We start from the raw sequence: 21814 nt of genomic DNA on the forward strand, positions 1-21814 counted from the left end.
CTTATAGCAAGGTTAAAATACACAGAGAAGCTTTGCCATGTCAACAAAATACATTTACCTTAAACCAACATCCAGGGTGAACCTCAACCCAGAGCTCCACACTTTGAGTGTACAAAGGAAGAGCAACAACCTTGGCTACATTGTGAGATCAACTGCAATGGCTCCTGTTATCCCTGAGACCATAGATTTCAAAATTCACCTTTTAACTTGCAAATAGAGGGCCACCAAGATAAATTAGGATGAGATTTGAGAGGCAAATCTTATTTGGAAACCTACAGTATAGTTCTGTTCATTGCAACATTAATATTGAGTGAAGTTCTTCCTGGTGGAAAATCTCACTCTGTATTCTTTCTGTTTTTCCCTAAACTTCCTGAATTGAAAGTGATTGCAAGTGAATGGTTGTTTCACTCCAGTAGGTATCACATGCTGATCAGTAGGAGAGTAAATGTATGCAAAGCTCATTAGCACAAGAAGGGTCAATTAGCAGATTGTTTTGGAAACACAGGTATGGAAGGAAAGTATCAGTGAAGATTCAAGCATGAGTATGGACACTGCTCAAAGGCATTGGTGTGGGAAGACCAAAATCTTTGTAAAGGTGACAGTCAGATGTAAAACAAGCAGTGAGTCTTTCCCATGGACACACTTCCATTAATTGCCACGTCAGATGGGTTGTATAAAATCAGCAGGTGACTCCAACTCAATAATTGGCAACTCTGTGCTATTCTCACTTTGAACCCCTGGGAACTGCCCAACCAAGACTCTCTCAGGCGGAGCAGATTGGGCAAGTTTCCATAGAGAACATTTACAAGACCAAGTCCTGCATTTTAATAGATTAAAAGCAGCTACCAGGGTAGCAGATTTCATGCTTCTACTTGCCACGTCAGATGTGTTGCATATATTCAGTAGGTGACACCAACTCTTTAATTGGCTATGCTCACTTTGAATCCCTGGGAACTGCCCAACCAAGACTCTCTCAGGAACATACCTCTTTTGCTCAAGCTCCCCATTTTCAACTCCCCATTTGGTTGGTAACCCACCTTCTTAGCTCATAACAAGTTTAAAATATACAGAGAACCTTTGCCATGTCAACAAAATACATTTACCTTAAACCAACACCCAGAGTGAACCCCCGAACCCAGAGCTCTACACTTTGAGGACTTTGAGTGTACAGAGGAAGAGTAACAACCTTGGCTACATCGTGAAATCAACTGCAATGGCTCCTGTTATCTCTAAAACCATATTTTAACTTACATGTACAGGGCCACAGAGGTTATATCCAATGGGCATCTGAAGATATAACTATACATACATTATACGTGTCCAAGTCTATAGTATTCATGTGTCTCAAGAAGTAGTATTTAAATGCAAGTCAGGCACAGGTGCCAAATATTCCCCTTGTAGAGACTAAGTACCACAGTGGGTCAGTACCTTTTCCTTATGGCACACAGGGCAATTAAAGATCGTTGTTCCTACCAAATTGCACTAGAATTGTCTAACATGCCCTAAGTCTTGTAGTCCTCGACGTATGTTATTGTCCTATACCCCTTGGATTTTTGAATAGCTAAAACTAAGAGCCCTCTACTCATAATAGTGCTTTGGGCTCTAGGATCCTAGACTGGGATATAAATATAGCTCAATCTACAAAAAACATGCAAGCCTGGGGATGTGCATGACTGGAATGCAGTTGCTCAGTGTGTGCATGAGTAACTTTACTATGGGAAAGTCCCTACTCCATACAGCAACAATGTCTGTTGTCCTTCACAGCTCTTGTCCCTTTGATGTCCCCCTCTGGTTGACCAAACTGCTGCCTGGGATGTGCCAACACACTTCCCAGAAGCATGTAGAGGTGCCAATAAGGATGGAGAGGTGTGAGAGGAACAATCTTCATTTGACACTAAATTCTCTCCCATGATGTATTATGTATTTAAGATCATTAAAACAAGGGTATGGAGATCTTTGGTGAAGGGGCCTCCTGTAGGCCTAACTAAGAGCAACATCCCATAAATGTTGGAACTTGTGGATGTAAAAAAGGTATAGCATAAAAAAAGATGGTCAAAACACTTCCATCAGAAGCATTGCTGGTTTCTTTAGTAGAATTCTTAGTTGCCTCATGGAAAGCCTGGACTTGATACCCAGCCAATGAATACTGCCTTTTTATTGAAACCCTGAGCATTGCGTCATTCACCCAGTGCAAACAGGGACAATGGACATAAAAAAAGAGTTCCAGTCTCCTTTGGCACCAAAAGCCACAAAATGCTAAGAGTCTTGAGGCCCAACTCTGGACACCAAGGTGGTACTCTTTGTCCCTGACCTGAAAGCACACAGAAGGCAAGAGTCTTCAGACCCCCTTCACTGCAAGATTAGAGGGGCAGCTTTATCCAACTCCCTCCAGCCCAAAGTCTAACAAGGGAGAGGGGAAACAAATGACCTCTGAAAAGGTTTCAAATCAAATGTGTGGGGCCAGGCTTCATGGGGAGAAGGAGCCAAATCCAAGAAAAAATATAAAGATAAAAGTGGCAAATAGTGGAGATAATAAATAAACAGGTAGGTAAAATATCATAAAATGTAGTGTTATGATCAAATATTCAGTCCTTCATATATGTTGCTTGGGGGGTCAGACAGTAATTTACAGCCCATCAGCGATGGAATTCAGTCAGAAAGGTGACATTGGCTTGTGCTCAAGTGACAATATTTTGCTTTCACACCTTGCCCTTTGCTAGTGAGATCTCACTGTTACGTGCCATTTGTGTTATGGACATGGGAGGGGAGTGAGAGGTTTGGCACAGGGACACACTTTGTACAGACATTACAATATGAATACAGAGAAAATGAAAATAATCTACTGTCTCTGTGTTTTCCTTGTCTATTTAATCATCAGTTTCAATTATAAATTAAGCTGGTCCTTATGGCACAAGGGGCAATTAGAGATTGTTGTGCCATCAAATTGCACTAGAATTGTCTAGCATGCCACAAGCTTGTAGTCCTGGACTTTTGTTATTGTCATGTACCCCCTGGATTTTTGGATTGCTTAAACTTTCTCACATGACCCCTCTACTCATAACAGTGCCCTGGGCTCTAGGATCCTAGACTAGGATACATAGAGCTCAATCTACAAAAAAACATGCAAGCCTGGGGCAATGTAGGGTGGCCATACATGTAGAGATCCACTCGTTTGAGACCTTGCCAAATGAAGGGATCTCTCCCCGATATATATACCTCGAGGTGGGTGATTTTGGGATGATCTGATCATGGGCCCTAGGGCTTAAATATCGTATCACAACGCCGAGAATACAGGTGCTCAGACCACATCAATGACCTGACGCAGTAACCGATCCAATGGGTTGTTTAAACTTGCCTGGTGGACTTTAGCGCGTGTGTGTGTGAAGGCCTTTACTTTGGGAAAGTTCCTACTCCATACAACACCAGTGTCTGTCCTCTCCCTTCACATCTCATGTACCTTTGATGTCCCCCTCTGGTTGTCCAAACTGCTGCCCGGGATGTACCAACACACTTCCCAGAAGCATGTATAGGTGCCAATAAGGATGGCGAGGCGTGAGAGGAACAATCTACATTTAACACTAAATTCCCTCCCCTGACATATTCAAGCTCATTAAAACAAGGGTATGGAGATCTATGGTGATGGGGCCTCCTGTAGACCTGACTGAGGGCAACATCCGATAAATGTAGGAACTTGTCTCGGTAAAAACAGATATAGCATAAAAAAAGTTGGTCAAAAACAATGTCATGTGAAGCATTGGTGGTTCAGTGGTAGAATTCTCGCCTGCCACGCGGGAGGCCCGGGTTCGATTCCCGGCCAATGCAGCAGTCTTTTTCATCCCATCATATTTATTTAAATCATTTGTTATGTGTATATTCACCCACTACTAACAACGACTGTTGCTCTATGAGGCTACACTATGTGCAGGGCTCACCAGGCTACATGGGCTGCGGTGAATAGATTGAATAGAGTATGACAGATGGTATATGCCTCGGGGCACCAGCTTCACAAGGGCCTGTTCCATGCAAAAACAAAGATATGAGCAAAAAATATTAAAGCTGTTAAAAAAGGCTTTTATGTACAGCATCTTTAAAATATGTATCAGGGTGCAGGGAGATGTAGTACAACTACAACTGGAAGGTACCATGTTGGGGTGCCAGTCTTTTTGCAGTGCCCAACATCCCTAACTAAGGCTCTGCACAACAGCTTGATATTTTTTTTACTGGGACATGGCTCAGGGCAGGCTGGGTGAATTTTTTTCTGTACAGGTACCCAAAGGCTGCTGCCCTATGCACGAAATACAGGCCTGCAGATAATACAGATAATACACGGTATAACTGGGTACCTTGAGTCTAAAGATACCAATAAAGGCCTGAAGATAGTTGATTGGGTATGCTCTGTGCATATGTGGGGCCACATACAGTATGGTGGCCTTCCTATTGAAGATGATGTTACTCTTCCTTTCTGTACTGTGCCATGAACCAGTCAACATTGTGCATTGGCACCTGAAATTATTCTAATTATTAAAGCAACCAATATCCATATTATATGAGATTGGCGCCCCACCAGATATTTACCAATTGTTAAAACATATCAACATATTAATGGTAAGTGTTTGGGAAGACACTCAGGCTCCTCAGACCTTTGCCTCAGGGCCAAGCCCACTCTCTTGAAGTCTTTGATGTAAGGAAAGGGATTTCGTAAGTAGGTGATAAAGTCTGTTGTCCTGTGTTCCCAGACTCACACTTACGGATTCTCACCCAGCTCGTGTCAGGCTGATGCTCACGTGAAGCAATAAAGGACCTGATTCTTAAAAAGCCCTCCCTTGTGCTATTCTTGGAGGATTCCCTTATGGCTTTGTAAAAAATAATGGTTAAAATAATGTCTTTTAACATGAGAGAAATCAGTGAATTCATGGTGGCCCTTCTTAACAAGGACGTAATAAGAGAAGAAGACCCTACAGTTGCATGGGGGCCCAGGAATGCAGGGGGTCCGGTTAGGCCCTAATTTATGATATAATATAACCTGGAAGAACAGATCAACTCAACAATGTTTTGGGGGCCTAAATTGAATTTGCCATGGGGCCCAGTAACATCTACTTTCACCTCAATTGTACAACCCTAGGGAAACCTGCTATTTGAATAGGTTGCACTGGAAAGGGGGGGGGGGAATCAGGGTTTGGTAAGTCAGTTACAGCTAAATTACAAATTCAGTGTGAGACTGGGCCACTAGGGTACCAGGAACTCTTAATGGGTCCAGGTGCCAGTGGCCTCTCCTACTAACCAGTGTCAGAATGGGGGTTCCCAGGGCCCACCACCTATGGGACCCCCACTCCCCCAGCTGCAAAGCACCATCTGCGCCCTATCCAGCCACAACCCCCCCCCCGGCTCCCCATTCAAGTCTCAACCCTCCCTTGGCCCCGCTGCACTTACCTATATACTTTACTGCAGTGAACAGGCCAGGGATAGAGGCCGGGGCAGTGGGTCGCAGTGGGAGTTAAGGAGATCGGCATTAGGGAGCTTGTCTGGGCTGGAAGGGCCCACAAGAGCCGGGCCCACCAGGTTTTTTCCTGGTCTTCCGCTGGCCCAGTCTGACTATTCTACTAACCCTACCGTACCTATATCATTCAACATTCCTTGTTAATGAACTTAAAAAAGGGAAATGAAGGGACAGCTAAATGAGAATATGTAAAGAAAAGAGACTAAGAGAATAAAATAGGTGTGGAAGAGAGGAATAAAAATTATTTGGGTGACCCTGTGGTCTAAGGCTTTCTATTGGGCCTTAGTCCCCATGGATATGTGCGCTGTGACTGTAGATCGGGGACAGCTGGAGTGCTGAATGGTCTATACTGTAGGGTATATACCAGGTATAAATATTCATTATTAACCTATGAAAAAAGTGTTATCTTTAAAGAAATTGTCCAGTATAAAAATAAAAACCAAAAATAGGTTGTGAAAAATAAAAAAAATGTTTCTAATAGAGTTAGTTAGTCAAAAATGTAATGTATAAAGGCTGGAGTGACTGGATGTGTAACATAATAGCCAGAACACTACTTCCTGCTTTTCAGCTCTTTGGTTTCCACTGTTTGGTTACCAGGCAGTAACCAATCAGTGACTTGAGGGAGGCACATGGGCCATAACTGTTGCTTTTGAATCTGAGCTGAATGCTGAGGATCAATTGCAAACTCACTGAACAGTTATGTCCCATGTGGCCCCCCTTATAGTCACTGACTAACTCAGAGTTAGAGAGCTGAAAAGCAGGAAGTAGTGTTCTGGCTATTATGTTACACATCCACTCACTCCAGCCTTTATACATTACATTTTTGGCTAACTAACCATATTAGAAACATTTTTTATTTTACACAGCCTATCTATTTACCCAGTTTTTATTTTTACACTGAACTGTTCCTTTAAGACTTTCAGTAAATATATTCCTGTATGTATCATACAAAATAACCAAAACAGTGAAGAAAAACTTGTTGCAGTCCTGACCCACATACCCATCATTCTATATGTGTTATCATGTGGTATAACCATTATTATGGAACAGACCCTAAATATATATTTAAATATATCCACTCACACTAAACAACAATATACAAAACAGAAATTATAGCTTTTTAATTTATAGATCTATGCATGTAGAAATTACAGAGCAATGAAAGTATAAAAAAGATAAAGATATAATTTAATTTGAAAGTCCATATTTACAAAAAGAGGGATGAGGAAATAATAAATACAATATTTATGGCCAGGGCCTCCACACAAGGGCTGGGTTAACAGAGGAACTTGTAGGGGGAAAGAGAGTCCTTTGTGTTGACTTTCTGGCTTGAAAGGTTTGTGGGGGTGTTTGCTGCTGTACTTGCCCCATACAGGGCGTTCTGAATGAACTGGATGGAGATGGATGGCTGGTCTGGTTCTTGGGGCTTTGTTCCAGTACATCTCCTGCAACCCTGGAGATTATTGGTGCACTTGGCAAGATCTGACGCTGGTTGACGTTCAAGGAGACATCTTGAACTGAGTCCTTCCAGTGTTTCTGAGTCTGTTCTTCCATGTGCTGGCACAACCTCTGGACCATGTATTCCTTCTTCTTCTCACAGATACTGTCAGCAGAGTTGAGGAAGGAAGTGGCCTGGTTGAGTCCTTCCCGAAAGCCTCCTTTAAACCCTGACTGCAATTTCTTTTTATCTGAAGGCACTACAGCAAAAAGAAACATGTACATTTTATATGGGGAGTTGCTTGATGAACAGTAATATTAAGAAATGCTCTAAGATATACATATTGCATCATGTATTAAGCCTAGAGATATAGGAGGTTGATTGCACAATTTTACAGCAAGTATGGTTTGAGAGCCTCCAGTTGGAGGTCCAATTGGTCTAAGGCTTTACATGTCCCTTAAAGAATAGTCTTACTAGGAGTTATCATTTGAGCTATGTTTTTAAAGATAGACCTAAAATTTGGGAGGTGAGTGGGTTTTCTGTTTTAAATTAAGGGAAACCATTTTGCTCTAGAAATGCTCTACTTTTGCTTTGTTGGTCCAATCTGAACATCATAATCTCTTATGATTACATGACATAATATGATTTACATAATATTAAATATAAAATACACATAAAGAGATCCATATTAAAGGCATCATAAAAAGGTTGTGTATCTCTCACCTGGATTATGACACATTTTGAGAAAGTGCACTGTCTTTTTCAGAATATCAGCCTTCTCAGCCTTGGGATTTTTTAAAGACTGTGGGGAAGAATACAAAAAGTTAGGATTTAGCACAATAAAAAACCACAGAAGCATTCTATTTCTACAGCCCTTCAATTGGAAATGGGCCAATAACAGTTCTTTAATGCAATATTGATGACCAAACATATTCAAAATTGCTACTACCACACCATTACTCTTACTACATGCTGGTAACTTTAGTGCTCAACTATAGGACACAAAGATTGGAGCTCCTACCTGTACACATACCCCCATAACCTTAACTCTGCATTAAGGTGACTATAACTATTTTTTAGGGACAAGGTACATTAACTCCTATCATCCCCAGGCATATAAACATTGTAGTTCCATAAGGGTAATGCCATTGTTCCATACTCCTAATTGTAGTGGAGAAAAACTAGGAATCCTCTTAGAATAAAATCACTAAAAGTGTCCTACCTCATCATGAGTGGCCTCCATGAGAAGGGTCCTGAGATGTTCCAAGCTCTGATTAATTCTGTCTCTCCTTCTTTTCTCTATCACAGGCTTCATTAGCTGGAATAAAGAAAAAAGAAAATGAGTGTGAAAAACGGTAATTATACAGAGATTGAGCTGGCAAAGAAATAAATGGGAAAAGATCAGGATTTCACAAAGGATAAGGAGATACAAACCATTATTTAGCAGGGCCCGGCTATAAAGTAGTCAGGTTAAAGAGGAAAGACTTTACACAGAGAAATTGAGAAATGACTGAAGAGGTCCGCTTGGGTAGGAAATAAATGGCTGTAGATAATGCACCTGATGGAGAACCGAGTGCATTGGGTAGGGAGATAGACGTCCGAATCACTAGGTATAATGAATCGGGTGGTTAGCAAGGTCTATGGTGGCTATAGAAATAAACACTGTAGTGGGACACCTTAGCTCGAACTATAGAGGTTTATTTCTAGGGGTAGGTTGGTCCAAATTCTACAACCGGATCGCTAGATATTGAGTTCTATACATGCAGCTCCAGAGCTGGAAATCTACAGAACAAACTCAGAAGATATGGACCTATATGCTATATAAATCAAACTCAGTGAATGTAATTCTGTAGAACTAAGTTGATATACAATCAATCAATCTCAAGTGATGGAAATCTAAAGAAGTAACTCAGGAGACGGAATTCTAGAGAAAGAAAGTAAGACCCTACACTTGAACATCTACAGACTGAATTGTCACAGTTCAAAGTAAGAAATTGTACAGAGAATGTAGAATTGGAGGAGTCAGGGGTAAGATCCAAGAGATATAATAGTTTCCAGAAGGCTGTATGTGGCACTTACCCTCTTATCCTCACGGCTGAGGTAGGAGTTCCTCATCTTGGTGCCAAGAGAAGCTTGAGATGGGCAAAGTCCAGGAGAATGCATGTGATCAGTATGAAGAGAATGTAGCATGTGTTGTGAATATGCAGCGATCTCCCTACTAATCCTTTTGGCCCAGCCCCTTAATTACCATTAGAATTGTCCTCAACTCCAGCCTCTTGCCCCACCTCCTCCCATGCCACTGGTGTCATTAACATAACAGAGGCAAGGAGTGTGCTGCCCCCCCCCCAGCCTAGGAGAGTGTGCCTGGGAGAGGGGGCTCATCAATTGCCATAAACTAGTTATCTTCTGCTTAGCAGATATCTGGATTTTGTTGCATCAAACGTTTTAGTGGAATGCATTTTGACCAGAGGGGTGTTTTAAATAAAGCAAAAAACCCAACTTGTAATGCCCGCCTTTGCTGAGCGCTAGAGTAATATGAGCCAAAACCCACGAAAAAGCTGCTGGAAAAGCTTATATATAATGATTGGGACACCTCGGTAACACTATAACGCAGTCTGAAAAATGTCTTCTAGGCTTATCTATTCCTTTGAAGGTGTCACCAGTGGTGAAATGTCATCTAACCCCTCCCTGTATAAATCTCCCCCCCCCACTGTGATCATGGGCAAATGGATCTGATTGCATGGTTGAAAGCAGGAGGCAGGGTGCTGAGGATCATTTCTAGAACACTTTGACCCACCAGGAAATTTTGTGGTCACAGGATCTGATGACCGTTACCCCACTGCCACTCTCCCTCTATATCTGGATCACCTTGGATGTTTAATGCGTATGGGTTTTCCCAATCTGTGGGAACAGAAAAGCAATTTCATTGTCCTTGTCCACCCCCAAAAATAAGTTCCCCATGTTGGGTTGGCCCACCTGTGGGTCCTGAAGCAATGGTTTTAAGGGGTTTAGGGTTCAGCCTAAAGGCAATTTAGATTGAGATCTGAGGGCAAAGTCTATTTACTCTCCCATAGATACACCTGGACGTTTAGCATGAAGGAGAAATTAAAGTAGGATCTGGGCATGAAAATGTATTTGCCATATTATATTGTCTGAACTATGGGTGAATGGACGATAAAGTAGTTTATTCATAAATTTGTATTCTTGTTATGAGCAAAGGTGGTCCTCAATAAATGTATGATATTCAACAGGAGCTTGAACCAAAATGATGTGACGAACACTGTATCATCTAGATTATCTTCCCCAGAGCTCTAATAATGTACAAGCTGCAGTGTTTAGTATTAGTGAGACCTAGGGGCAGATTTACATAGGGTCCAATATCGAGGGTTAATTAACCCTCGATATTCGACTGCCGAAGGTAAATCCTTCGAATATCGAAGTTGAAGGATTTACCGCAATTAGTTTGATCGAACGATTCGAAGGATTTTAATCCATCGATCGAACGATTTTTCTACGACCAAAAAAAGCTTAGAAAGCCTATGGGGACCTTCCCCATAGGCTAACATTGAGGTTCGGTAGGTTTTAGGTGGCGAAGTAGGGGGTCGATGTTTTTTTTTAAAGAAACAGTACTTAGACTATTGAATGGTCGAAATAGTCGAACAATTTTTAGTTCGAAGTCGAAGGTCGAAGTAGCCAATTCGATGGTTGAAGTAGCCAAAAAAAAATTCGAAATTCAAAGTTTTTTTTATTCTATTTCTTCACTCGAGCTAAGTAAATGTGCCCCCTAGTATTATTTTACCTACTATATATAGTATTATGGGAAGAACAGGACATGGGGTTCCAACCACAGGGAAAACTATGACAGACTCCTAAGGTATAATTACCTAGAACCATCCTGATATAATGATCACACACTTATATTGCTAATAGGAGCAACATCAGACTATTATTTTGCCATTGCAGGAAAGATGTTTGGATTTGAGCAAATTTTCCTAAGGTAAATCCCAAGTACAGTCCATATTCACTGGGGCTCACTGCACTTGGGATGAGATGATCCACAGTTTAAATAAGGAAGAAGGTTCCAGACATAATTTTATTTTCATAGGGATACTGACACAATACCATGCCCAGAACTCTCCCAGAACTGTAGTAGGATTTCCACATTGGCAACCAACATGTGATCACAAAAGCCATATGCGAGCCATACTACACCACTAATTTAACATGTTTCTGCTACCATCTAATAGAATTTCCCTCTGTTTGCTGGAACACTATTAAACAATGTAAATTATAGGATTCCCTTTGACAATGGTTAGGTAAGGAGAGACTGAAGCAAGAACCTTCCAGACAAACACACTTCCAGCCCATTTGCTCTGCTGCAGTAGGAGAATCAAATTTGCAGGTAGGTGTGAAAGTCTGTAGACTGTTCTTCCCAAGGTCACACTCTCTCATTCCCACCATAATGTCGTGCTACTGACCAAAGGCAGCAATGCCTTCGGTGTTAGTTTTATTGGGTCACAGGGTTACAGAGGACGACATAAGGGTTCAGGAACTCAAATGTACAGCACAAGCTCCTTAGGACCGAAGCTCATAGTGCTTGTGTTTTTTATGCTACAAAGTGTAGTAGTAAGTAGACCTGGTTGAGAAATGATGTGGGAAGAAGTTGTGTATTGAAGGGATTCCTTAATCAACTCCTAATTAACAGTATCCTAAACTTTGACAAGTCATCGAGACTCTCTCCTCAGACATTTGCCCCAGGGTATGTACACACAGCCACTTCTCTATACAAAGGGCTGTGACAAACATTTGAGCATTTACTGTTCCCAGACTCACACTCACAGGTTCCCACACACTTGCACAAGATGGTTCTCACCTTATACCGGGGGGGGGGGGGTGGAAGGTATGCAGACTGCTGGGGTGCCAGAACAGAAGCACATGAGGTCAACCTTCATGATAGCCAGAATTAGTGACCTAATGACTGGAAGTTCTAATGGGTTGTAGGGTCACTCCAAGCTAAAGCCAATTGTGACCTCTGTTTTCTAGAGTATGGTAGAATTAAGAATATATTGATAACAGTCCTCCAGTAGGTTGGGTAGCCACAAAAAATGTCGATATCAGGCAGGTAGTGGGAATGTAAAGGTTGACATGGGCTGAGGTTGGGTAGACAGTCACTAGAGAGGCCTCCTCGACTATCTGCCTGACTTCAATGAGCGTGTGGCATCACTTTTTCATGTTGGGTTGTGGGTAAAGCTAATGAGGGTCAAGTAGATGGTCCAAGCAGGTAAAAATGCAGCTTGAGTTAGGATCTGGGTACACTTGAGACCCATGCAGGTCATTAGATGATGTACTGTTGACCAGTTTCAACCTGAGCCCCTTCCCTTGTACAGATTAAATGTGAAACTGGACAATATGCTCCCTTTACAGAAAGTCAAAGTGTTAGCTTAGCATCTTCCAAGTCACTCCCAGCTTCACCTCAAGTTTCTACAAAGCAGTAGAAGACCAGTTGGGGTAAAATGCATGCAGAAGGTTTATTTGCATTCCTAGGTACTAAAGGAAGATCATACTGAAGTTGGGGTGATACTTAGAATGTTCACATATTAGCTGACCTAGATTATCTTGGAACCAGAGTCAGATGTGCAACCTCACTATAAGGTGATGAAGCCCTGCTGGAGCTCAAAGTCAGTCTAGGACCTTAAAACCACAGCTGTAGGGCAAATTACCTTGATATTTCTGGAAGTGCAGCCTGAAGACCACTTATAATGAGATTTCAGAGAGATTCTATTTCGGAAAAATTATTTAAAACAAACCACAAGATTATATTCTAATAAAGATGTGTATTAGAAGGATGCCCAAGACATTTTCCATATCTAAACTCCCCCTGCCCCACCTGGGACAAATGTTTCTGCAGTTAGCTTTACCATGGTAACACTTGCAGGTTCCCTCACACTTTATTAATGGCTTTCATGGGCAGGATCTAACCTTGCATTGGGGAAGGGGGGCAATTTAAAGGTTGCTGGGGGTTTTAGAACAGAAGCACTTTTAGTTAAGGGAATATTTAATGGCTCACTAAGTGTCATGGCCCAAGTCATTGAACTAATCACATTACTTAATGGGCCATAGGGTCATTCGTAGGTAAAACCAACAGAACTATTTTATTGTAGGTATCTGTGCGGCTACAGTGACTTTTTTAATAGGTTAAAAGTATAAATGTCCAACCTGATGGTTTCCAACTTCTAAGTTTCCAGTTAGTCCAAGTTCTAAGTTAAGTAGCCAACTTGTAACCTTATTATGAGCTAAGAGGGCCCCTTATAATACATCATTGATACTCAGAGTTCCCTGCATAACTCAGCCTGCAGCCTTGTGCCTTTATAAGGTCACAGACCCTCAGTGACTTCTAATATCCTTATCATTTACAGTAGGGGGTACATTATCCCTTATAATACATGAGTGATACTCAGAGCTCCCTGTATAACTTAGCCTGCGGCCTTGTGCCTTTATATGGTCACAGAACAACCCCTCTGTGACTTCTAATATCCTTATCATTTACAGTAGGGGGTACATTATCCCTTATAATACATGAGTGATACTCAGAGTTCCCTGTATAATATGTGCCAATAATTTGGTTCTGTAATGACTCTCAGGTGCATTGACGTCTCATCTGGTCAAGTGAAGGCCAGAAGCTTTCTCACGTACTGTTTGGAAACCAATACAGTCATGTTGGGAGCATTTCCCAATATGGTTATTGATGGAGGTAGAAGGAAAGGAAAACTTTTTCTCAGACAATTCCTACTGATCTGCTTCATTTCTAGTGGATCTAGAGCAGTGGTTGCCATCTTCAAGCCCCACTATATAAATCTTTGTTCATAACAAGGCTACAGATATAGGGGAACATTTATGTATCATTGCTGTATCAGCCATTCACCCATGGCCCCAGGAGGATCTAGAATACCAAATAACCTTAATTATCATCTAGTTGGGCTTTAAGGTGTATCTAGGGTAATAGGCATTCTTTTCTCAAAATCTCATACTATTTGTCCTTCAGAAGACCATAACGTCTCATTTTGCATGGAAAGACCTACGTTCTTCTTCAGTGAGTACTTATCATGCATTATTTATATATCAACTTATTTAACTGTATTTCATGGTGATATTATTCACATGTAATAAAAAGTGTTAAACGGACCCTTGTCTGTTTTTTTGTCTGTTGGTAGCGTGGCCAAGTGGTCTAAGGCGCTGGATTAAGGCTCCAGTCTCTTCAGGGGGTGGGTGGGTTTGAATGCCACAGGTGATTTTACATTTGATCAGTAACATTGGTCTTAATTCAATGCTAGATGTTTAACACATGTACTTCCCTCTTTTAATATCTCTACACTTTCCTTAATTTAGCTCCTATATCTACTCCTTCTTTCCAGATACCATTTCCATATTACAGGTATTTAAAGGGCAACTTAAATTATGATTAAAGGGCAAGAATAGTCTAATTCAGGGATCCCCAACCTTTCCAACCGGTGAGCAACATTCAGAAGTAAAAGGATTTGGGGAGCAACACTAGCATGAAAAATGTCCTTGGGGTGCCAAATAAGGGCTGTGATTTGCCATTTGGTAGCCCCTATGTGGATTGTCAACCTACATTGAGGCTCTGTTTGGTAGTACACCTGGTTCTTATGCAATTTAAACTTGCCTCCAAGCCAGGAATTAAAAAATAAGCTTCTGTTATGAGGTCACTGGGAGCAACATCCAAGGGGTTGGAGAGCAACATGTTACTCACGAGCTACTGGTTGGGGACCACTGGAATTCAATGGGGATAACAGTATGTTAGGTCTGGCTAGATACAGAGGATCACTGGGAAATTAAGATAAGATGTTGGCTTGGGGCTAAGACAACAACATTCTCATTTTTTCCCCAACATATTGGCACCTCCAGGGAATTAAACCTTCATTGCCCTTAAACATAAACCCCCTTTTGCAGGTATAACCAAGATTTTTATTGGAAGCCCTGATTCTGACCTGTTAAGGAGGGAACCCCTGTCCCTTTTGCCCCTGAGGGAATAGAGAATAGAGGGAGAATCCTTTTTTGATTCCATCAACACGAGCAACAAAGAGACAAAGGTCTCTTGTGGAGAAAAGTGCAAATTGTTATTACCTGGGCACATGCCGGCGACACACTTCTATCCCTTTGTGATGCACCAGGGGAATGTGTATCCCTCGTCTGTCTGACTCCTGGGCCTCCAGCAGCATTTCCCAGCATGTGCAATATTTTCATTATATAAGTACAGTTGGGTGCTCAGTTATTTACCCTCAATTTATTTGGGGGGTACTATTTTGGGGTGATAGAAGCTCTTAAAGCCAATTAGAGCCATTGGCCAAGAAATTATTTGTTGTTAACACCAAGTTCCAATACCATAACATCTGCATTTTTGAGGTCCCAATATGCTCAGAGTTTTAAAGGGGAAGTCTGTTGAAATGTAATATACAGGAAGTGAGTAATGACTGACAATGCTCTTTGTGAAATGGTAGCGTGGCCGAGCGGTCTAAGGCGCTGGATTAAGGCTCCAGTCTCTTCGGGGGCGTGGGTTCGAATCCCACCGCTGCCATGTTTTGTGGAAAAAGTGTTGAAGTTAATCTCGCGGGTTTTGGAGAGTGATTGTAATATATTAAATATATAGGCACCCGAGGGCCACTCCTCTATCCCCACTATCTTAGGTGCCTACATAGTAAATGCCTCTGGCATTAAATAAACGGATCTTTAGACATTTACTGAACTAAGGCTCCCAAAATCCTGTGCTGCACAGAGGCTCCTGGGAATTAAAGTACCTCGTCCATTCCTTCCTTCCTAAATATTAATATCTCATTGCATGTTTTTAAAGGGGAACTGTCATTGTGATGTAAATAAACTCCTTTCTTGTGCTGGGTCTAGTGGACGAGGAGGCCTTTTTTGTTGATTCTTCCCTGTTGACGGTGTACCTTGTCCTATTTGCCCCTGGGGGAAAGAAGTGCAAATTGGTGATACACATGTGAGTTACACATTTTTGTTCCATTGTAATACACAGAGAGAATGTGTAGCCCCTGTCTGTCTGACGCATATGGGCCTTGGGCTAAGACAGGATTTACCAGCTCTTTATCATTATTGCACAATGTTTATTGCAGGTTAGTCTAAAGTTTGTTTGAAGCTGCTGCCTTAGGGCAGAGACACACGTTCAGATTTGGGGAGATTAGTCGCCCAGCGACAAATCTCCTCTTCTTCCAGATGACTCTCCCCAAACTGCCTCCCGCTGGCCAGAATGTAAATTGCCGGCAGGACTGCACTTTGAGCGCTTCATTTTTCGCAGTCGTCCGAAGTTGCATCACGAGGAAACTTCAGGTGACTTCGGAAAACGAATCGATCCGAGTGCCATCCCGCCCGATATTTAGATTCTAGAAGGCGGAAGTCAGTTCGGGAGATTAGTCGCCCTGAAGAAGAGGCGAATAAATCTTCCCGAATCTGAGCGTGTCTCTCTGCCCTTAGGGTGGTGGCACAAGGTGAGATTAGTCGTCCAGCGACAAATCTTCTCCATTGGAGACGACTAAGCTCCCCAAATGCTTTCCCGCCACAAGAATCCAGATGGCATACAAATCGCTTCAGATTTCCGAAGCCTCACAAATTTGTCCCACAAGAAAACTTTGGTCGATGCCTGCAGTAGAGAAGATTTGTTGCTGGGCTGCCACCACTCTTAATGGGAAGGGCAGCTCTGATGGCTGGACATAGACAAGCAGGGCCGTCCTTAGACCGAGTGGTCTAAGGGCGACATGTTACCAGTTTGTGATCAGATGACATATTCCTTTTACACACATCTCAAACATAGGAGTCTTATATTAATATATATCAGTTATCCACAACCAGCTCATTAGTAACATGTTGCTCCCCAACCCTTTGGATGATGCACCCAGTGGCCTCAAAGCAGGTGCTTATTGTTTAGTTCCTGGTTTGGAGGCAAGTTCTGGTTGCATAAAAAACAATTGTACTGCCAAACAGAGGCTCCTGTAGCTGCCAGTCCACATAGAGGCTACTAATAGCCAATCACAACTCTTAATTGGCACCACCCAGGAACATTTTTCATGCTTGTGTTGCTCCCCAACTATTTTTACATTTGAATGTTGCTCATGGGTGAAAAAGATTGGGGACCCTTGTTATATATAATGGAATATTATATTATTTTACAAGTACAGGCCCAGAGGCTCAGACAGTGATATCTATCAGGTGGTAGCGTGGCCGAGCGGTCTAAGGCGCTGGATTAAGGCTCCAGTCTCTTCGGGGGCGTGGGTTCGAATCCCACCGCTGCCAAGTTTTTTCAGAAACAACTCTGTTAAATGTACTGCTATTTCACCTTTATATGTATGGACTTGTTTGCAACGAGTGAAAAAAAATATGCCCTCTGCTTCACACCTGCCAGGCAGTAAGTAGGCACAGGGCACTCCTGTGGCCCCTGATGCTTCCCATAATATTCATCAGAATGGAATGAAATCTAGGGGTTCTCCAGGGGTCCCCCATATTACCCACCCACTCTGAACTCTGTACAGAGACAGCTCTTTTGCATTCCATTCCATGTTCCTTCCTTTCCTTCCGGATACCACAACAAAGCAATGATTGGCCAAGAGCCTTTGTGTCAAACACAGCGTGAGTCTGCCAAGGTCCAACCTTTGATCAGGGTTCCCCTTATAACAAAGTTACTGAGATATGAAAATACTGCTGTATGAGCCATACTACCAACAATATCCACCCCAAATACCAAGGTCACGGGCATATGTAAAAATCACTGATTTCACAGGAGATAATGTGTAAAGCCCAATATATTAAAACATCCCTAAACACTAACCCCCTAAACACACCCCTTATACATTCCCTCAACTCTTTTCTTATATATAACTCCATCTAGTATATAACCCACACAGTCTGTAACAACCCTCCACCCTAACATGCTATGGCAACGCTGGTTTGAAACTAGCCCTGGCAATACAGCTTTGTTGAAATGGGTGCTCCACCTCTAAGTGTGCCTCCTTCATCTGGGCTGACACCTCTTCGGGTATGAAGGCAGAATCCTGCACACACTTAGTGCCACCCCCTTACCATCAGAAAGTGACAGGATGGTCATCTACATTCCTTTCTTCTCCCACCATATATGTTGCAGCTTGCCCTATATCTTGGTCCAAACTTTATGTATCTCACTTCTTGGATTATTTTTGAATATACTGTACCTTCCTTGGTGTGAATAGGCTAAACCATTAAAAAGGGGTGGGTCAGGGTTGCCTTCCTGATGGGTCGAACTTGAGTATAAATGTCTTTATTTAACCTAAACAATTTCTTCCATTCAAGTAAGGCGGGAAAAGTCCTTTATTTCTGGCCAGTAAGAGTAGGAGGATCAACTGTTGCTTGCCTCGTTATGAGACATTAGCTCATCATTCAGGGCACTAAGAAGATTTCAGGAGGTGATAACAAGTGCTGCAGAGGTGACAGACCAAGTGTGGAAAGGACAAATGGATGGAAGAGGCCTTGTCCCCCACTGTGCTGGACATCCACCCCCACCAAGAGATATTAGAAAGCAGAGCAAAAGGTAGAGGAGCACCTGTTATGCAGGGGGTGGAACTTTCCCATGTCCTCACATCCCTACTCTTGGAGGTCTTAATGGTTTTTTTTTTGCAGGAGGGTCTCCAAATCACACTATCAGTATTATGGGATTGTAACCTCTCTCTGATAAGGTTCTGTGGTCCTTGTCAGTGGCACATAGCTCATGGCAAATATGGAATAAGGTTTTAGAAGTTAATAGCAATTTTAACTAATATGTTTACAATTGGTTGAGTACAAATAGAGCCCCCTCATTATAAAATACTATAAGACTAAGGGAACACGTGTGTTTGCTCCACCAGGAGATAAGCCCCTTCAAGTCGATGACAGGCACATCTTTGCTGGTGATAATATGTTGGTGGAGCAAATACTATATAAGCCTTTAGCCCAGGGGTCCTCAACCTTTTTTACATGTGAGCCACATCCAAACAAAAAAAAAAAAAAGTTGGAGAGCCACACAAAAAGTTCCTGGGGGTGCCAATTATGGGCCATTGGTGACTACTGGTAGACCATATGTGGTCTGGCAGCCTAAAGGAGGCTCTGTTTGGCAGTGCACCTGGTTTTTATACAACCAAAACTTGCCTCCAAGCCTGGAATTCAAAAATAAGCACCTGCTTTGAGGCCACTGGGAGCAACATCCAAGGGTTGGGGAGCAACATGTTACTCATGAGCTTCTGGTTGGGGATCACTGCTTTAGCCTAATGCTTGCCACATATGTGATCTGATTGGAAGTCTTGCAGACTGAGTTGAGTTATTGGACTAAGTATGGAGTCAAACGTTACCCACACTGCATCTGATGGGTTCTCATCTGAAAACCTATTGGGTGAGGAGCATGTTGGGTCATGGATCAATGGTCAATGGTCTGGCAGTTATCCAAGGGGGTGACTGGCACAAACTGTGCAAAAATCAGTGTTGTAAACTGGACAAATTAGTGTATCTTTATGTGTATGTACCATTGTTACTCCCCAAAATGTGTCAATTTTTTAGGAGAGGTAAATCTAAGAACAATATACCTTCTGCATTAACGTTATTCAGCAAGTCTTTAACTAAGGGACAACAGCTGGTAGCGTGGCCGAGCGGTCTAAGGCGCTGGATTTAGGCTCCAGTCTCTCTGGAGGCGTGGGTTTGAATCCCACCGCTGCCAACTTTTTTTCCCCTCCATTGGTCAAAATAAATAGTATGGTCAATGGCAAATGCACATATCACAAGCAATTTTATGGTGTTGCTGGAAATAAGAGGTGGTCTTCAACAATATATCACATATTACAGTCCTTTAGCTGTGAACGACTTTTAAATATGAAGGTGGGTGATGTCTATGCTTTGTATGTCTAAATCACACATGGTGCTTGGTCTGCAGTAAGATTTCACATGGGGAATGTGCAAAGTACAAAAATTGGGGGAGGGGCAAGGATTCCTATTTTTTATTTTTTGCCCTTTTGCATTCCTTAGTACTCTTGCCCTTCATCCCAGGACAATGGTAAATCAGCCATATTCTCCTTAGATGTTCATAACAAGAGTACCCCTAGTGGCCATACATAGTACCATCTCTTTGGTTTTCTAAGAAAACTTTAAACAATTATTTTTAATAAGGTGATCCAAAATGGCGGCTCCAATATCTGTAACTGTACAAACATAAAGAGAAAAAGGTACCTTGAACTATGCGGCTGGAAAGTAGAGCAACTTCATTTTTAAAGGCCATGGTACCTTATTTTGTATATATACATATGTATAATGAGTGGAAATTGCTCAAAGATGTCCCTTAAACTGGCTAACTAATCCCATCCCTAATCACACCCACAGACTTCCTATTGTGTCATAATATTTTACAAGTCAGAATAGTGGCCTATCCAGTCAACTAGGGGTAGCAGCCATAGGTATTCTCTGGTACTGAGCATAATTCAGCAGGAACAGCCCCCTAAGTTCAGGATCATGGCTGATGTAGAAAGATAATATTAGATTACACCAGTGCAGTTCTTCCCCTGTACTAAGCACAAATTGGGAGGAAAATGTACAGCAGTCCATCCTTCTTGTGGATGCAGAATATTGTGCCGTCACTGTGAATATCAGTTTAATATTGATGGATAATGAATGGACAAACCAAAACCATAAAATGGGCCTACCGATATCTCCAAGGATGTGTTGGTGGTGGGACCTCTTGTTCTTTACACTTTCCTATGAGTAACAAAAACCCAAGGAGCCAATGCTCCTCACACCATGAAATGTGATTTTATCCCGCCCCAAAGTGTGCCTCTTTCATCTTCACAAACACCTCTTGAGGTGTGAAGACACATTTGGTAACACTTGTTATTGCCCTGAAGTGACAAGATGGAATGTGATGGAAACAGCAAAGGAGGTGTTAAAGAGAGTATGTCACTCATTCTGTCTGGGAAATTATTTTTTCCCATCTATTTTGCTTTTATGATATATGTTTGAAGATACTCCTATGATTGGAACAGCAAAAACACCCCTTGGGTTGTTGTTCCTCACATGGAAGTGTAAAGAACAAGAGATCCCACCTCCAAGTCATGCTTGGAGATATTGGTAGTCCCAGTTAATGGTTTTGGTTGAGCATCTGCTGTGTGATCTCAATTTTTGGGGCAGTATGGGGCACCTGACTGGGCACCACAGCATTAAGGCAAAGGTTTTTGTTCTTGGCCAATGAGAGTGGAATGAAAGGTATGGAGAGTACAGGGGAGGGAGCATGAGGCTGGTGAATGCACATTGGAGGGAGGCTGGGGACTTCTTTACAAATCTTCGCACCTTGAAATTAGACATTAACTGATGATTTGGACAGTAAGAAGATCTCGGAAGAAGGTGATTGGTATGTTGGGTGCAAGGCCTGCTTTTATGATGAAGGAATGAACAATATAGAGTCATACCTTGTTCAACCTTAATAACGTTTCCTTTTCAATAACGTTTTTGAAGGGTAGGTCCAGGCCCCGGACTGGCAACATGCGGGTTCTGGCAAATGCCAGAAGGGCTGCAAAAAGTCCCATAGAAAGTCAGTATTTAGTGGGCTGGTGGGAGCTGTTTGGGCCTCTATGTGGGCTGAAATGCCAGGGCCTATTTAAATTCTCAGTCCGGACCTGTGTAGGTCCTTTGTTTCTGGCAAGTACCTACAAAGGGGGGTTTGGCCAACTGTTGCTTGCCTTGTTATGAGACATTAGCTCATCATTCAATGCACTAAGTGGATTTTAGAAGGTGATAAGTAGGGTTGGAGAGGTGACAGACCAATTGTGGAGAGGACAAATGGATAATTGGCCCTTGGTCCCAGTGTGCTG

The 21814-nt window shown here is 42.2% G+C and overlaps 1 protein-coding gene and 4 non-coding genes across 5 annotated transcripts; 4 read left to right on the top strand and 1 right to left on the bottom strand.

Annotated features, from left to right (window-relative positions):
• The first annotated feature begins 3751 nt into the window (after window positions 1-3751).
• On the top strand, window positions 3752-3822 carry trnag-gcc. The gene has a single exon. It is a non-coding gene; the product is annotated as a tRNA-Gly (tRNA).
• A 2772-nt stretch (window positions 3823-6594) lies between these two features.
• Window positions 6595-9166, bottom strand: hes7.2.L (hes family bHLH transcription factor 7 L homeolog). Its single transcript, XM_018253774.2, has 4 exons — window positions 9015-9166; window positions 8158-8253; window positions 7659-7737; window positions 6595-7194 (listed from the first exon to the last, which is right to left on the bottom strand). The coding sequence occupies exons 1-4, from the start codon at window positions 9123-9125 to the stop codon at window positions 6743-6745; spliced, it is 738 nt and encodes a 245-aa protein (XP_018109263.1). The 5' UTR covers window positions 9126-9166; the 3' UTR covers window positions 6595-6742.
• Window positions 9167-15446: 6280 nt separating this feature from the next.
• trnal-aag lies at window positions 15447-15528 on the top strand. Its single transcript has one exon. It is a non-coding gene; the product is annotated as a tRNA-Leu (tRNA).
• A 1645-nt stretch (window positions 15529-17173) lies between these two features.
• Window positions 17174-17255, top strand: trnal-aag. Its single transcript has one exon. It is a non-coding gene; the product is annotated as a tRNA-Leu (tRNA).
• Window positions 17256-19595: 2340 nt separating this feature from the next.
• On the top strand, window positions 19596-19677 carry trnal-uag. The gene has a single exon. It is a non-coding gene; the product is annotated as a tRNA-Leu (tRNA).
• The last annotated feature ends 2137 nt before the right edge of the window (window positions 19678-21814 follow it).

Source organism: Xenopus laevis, chromosome 3L, assembly GCF_017654675.1.
Source record: "Xenopus laevis strain J_2021 chromosome 3L, Xenopus_laevis_v10.1, whole genome shotgun sequence".
NCBI classification, from domain to species: Eukaryota; Metazoa; Chordata; class Amphibia; order Anura; family Pipidae; genus Xenopus; species Xenopus laevis.

Coding starts and splice junctions, on each gene's coding strand:
- hes7.2.L (XM_018253774.2), bottom strand. CDS start 9,125: ATGCTACATTCTCTTCATACTGATCACATGCATTCTCCTGGACTTTGC. Junction 8,254..9,014: donor TCAGCCGTGAGGATAAGAGG/GTAAGTGCCACA, acceptor TCTTTATTCCAG/CTAATGAAGCCTGTGATAGA. Junction 7,195..7,658: donor CAAAATGTGTCATAATCCAG/GTGAGAGATACA, acceptor TTTTTGCTGTAG/TGCCTTCAGATAAAAAGAAA.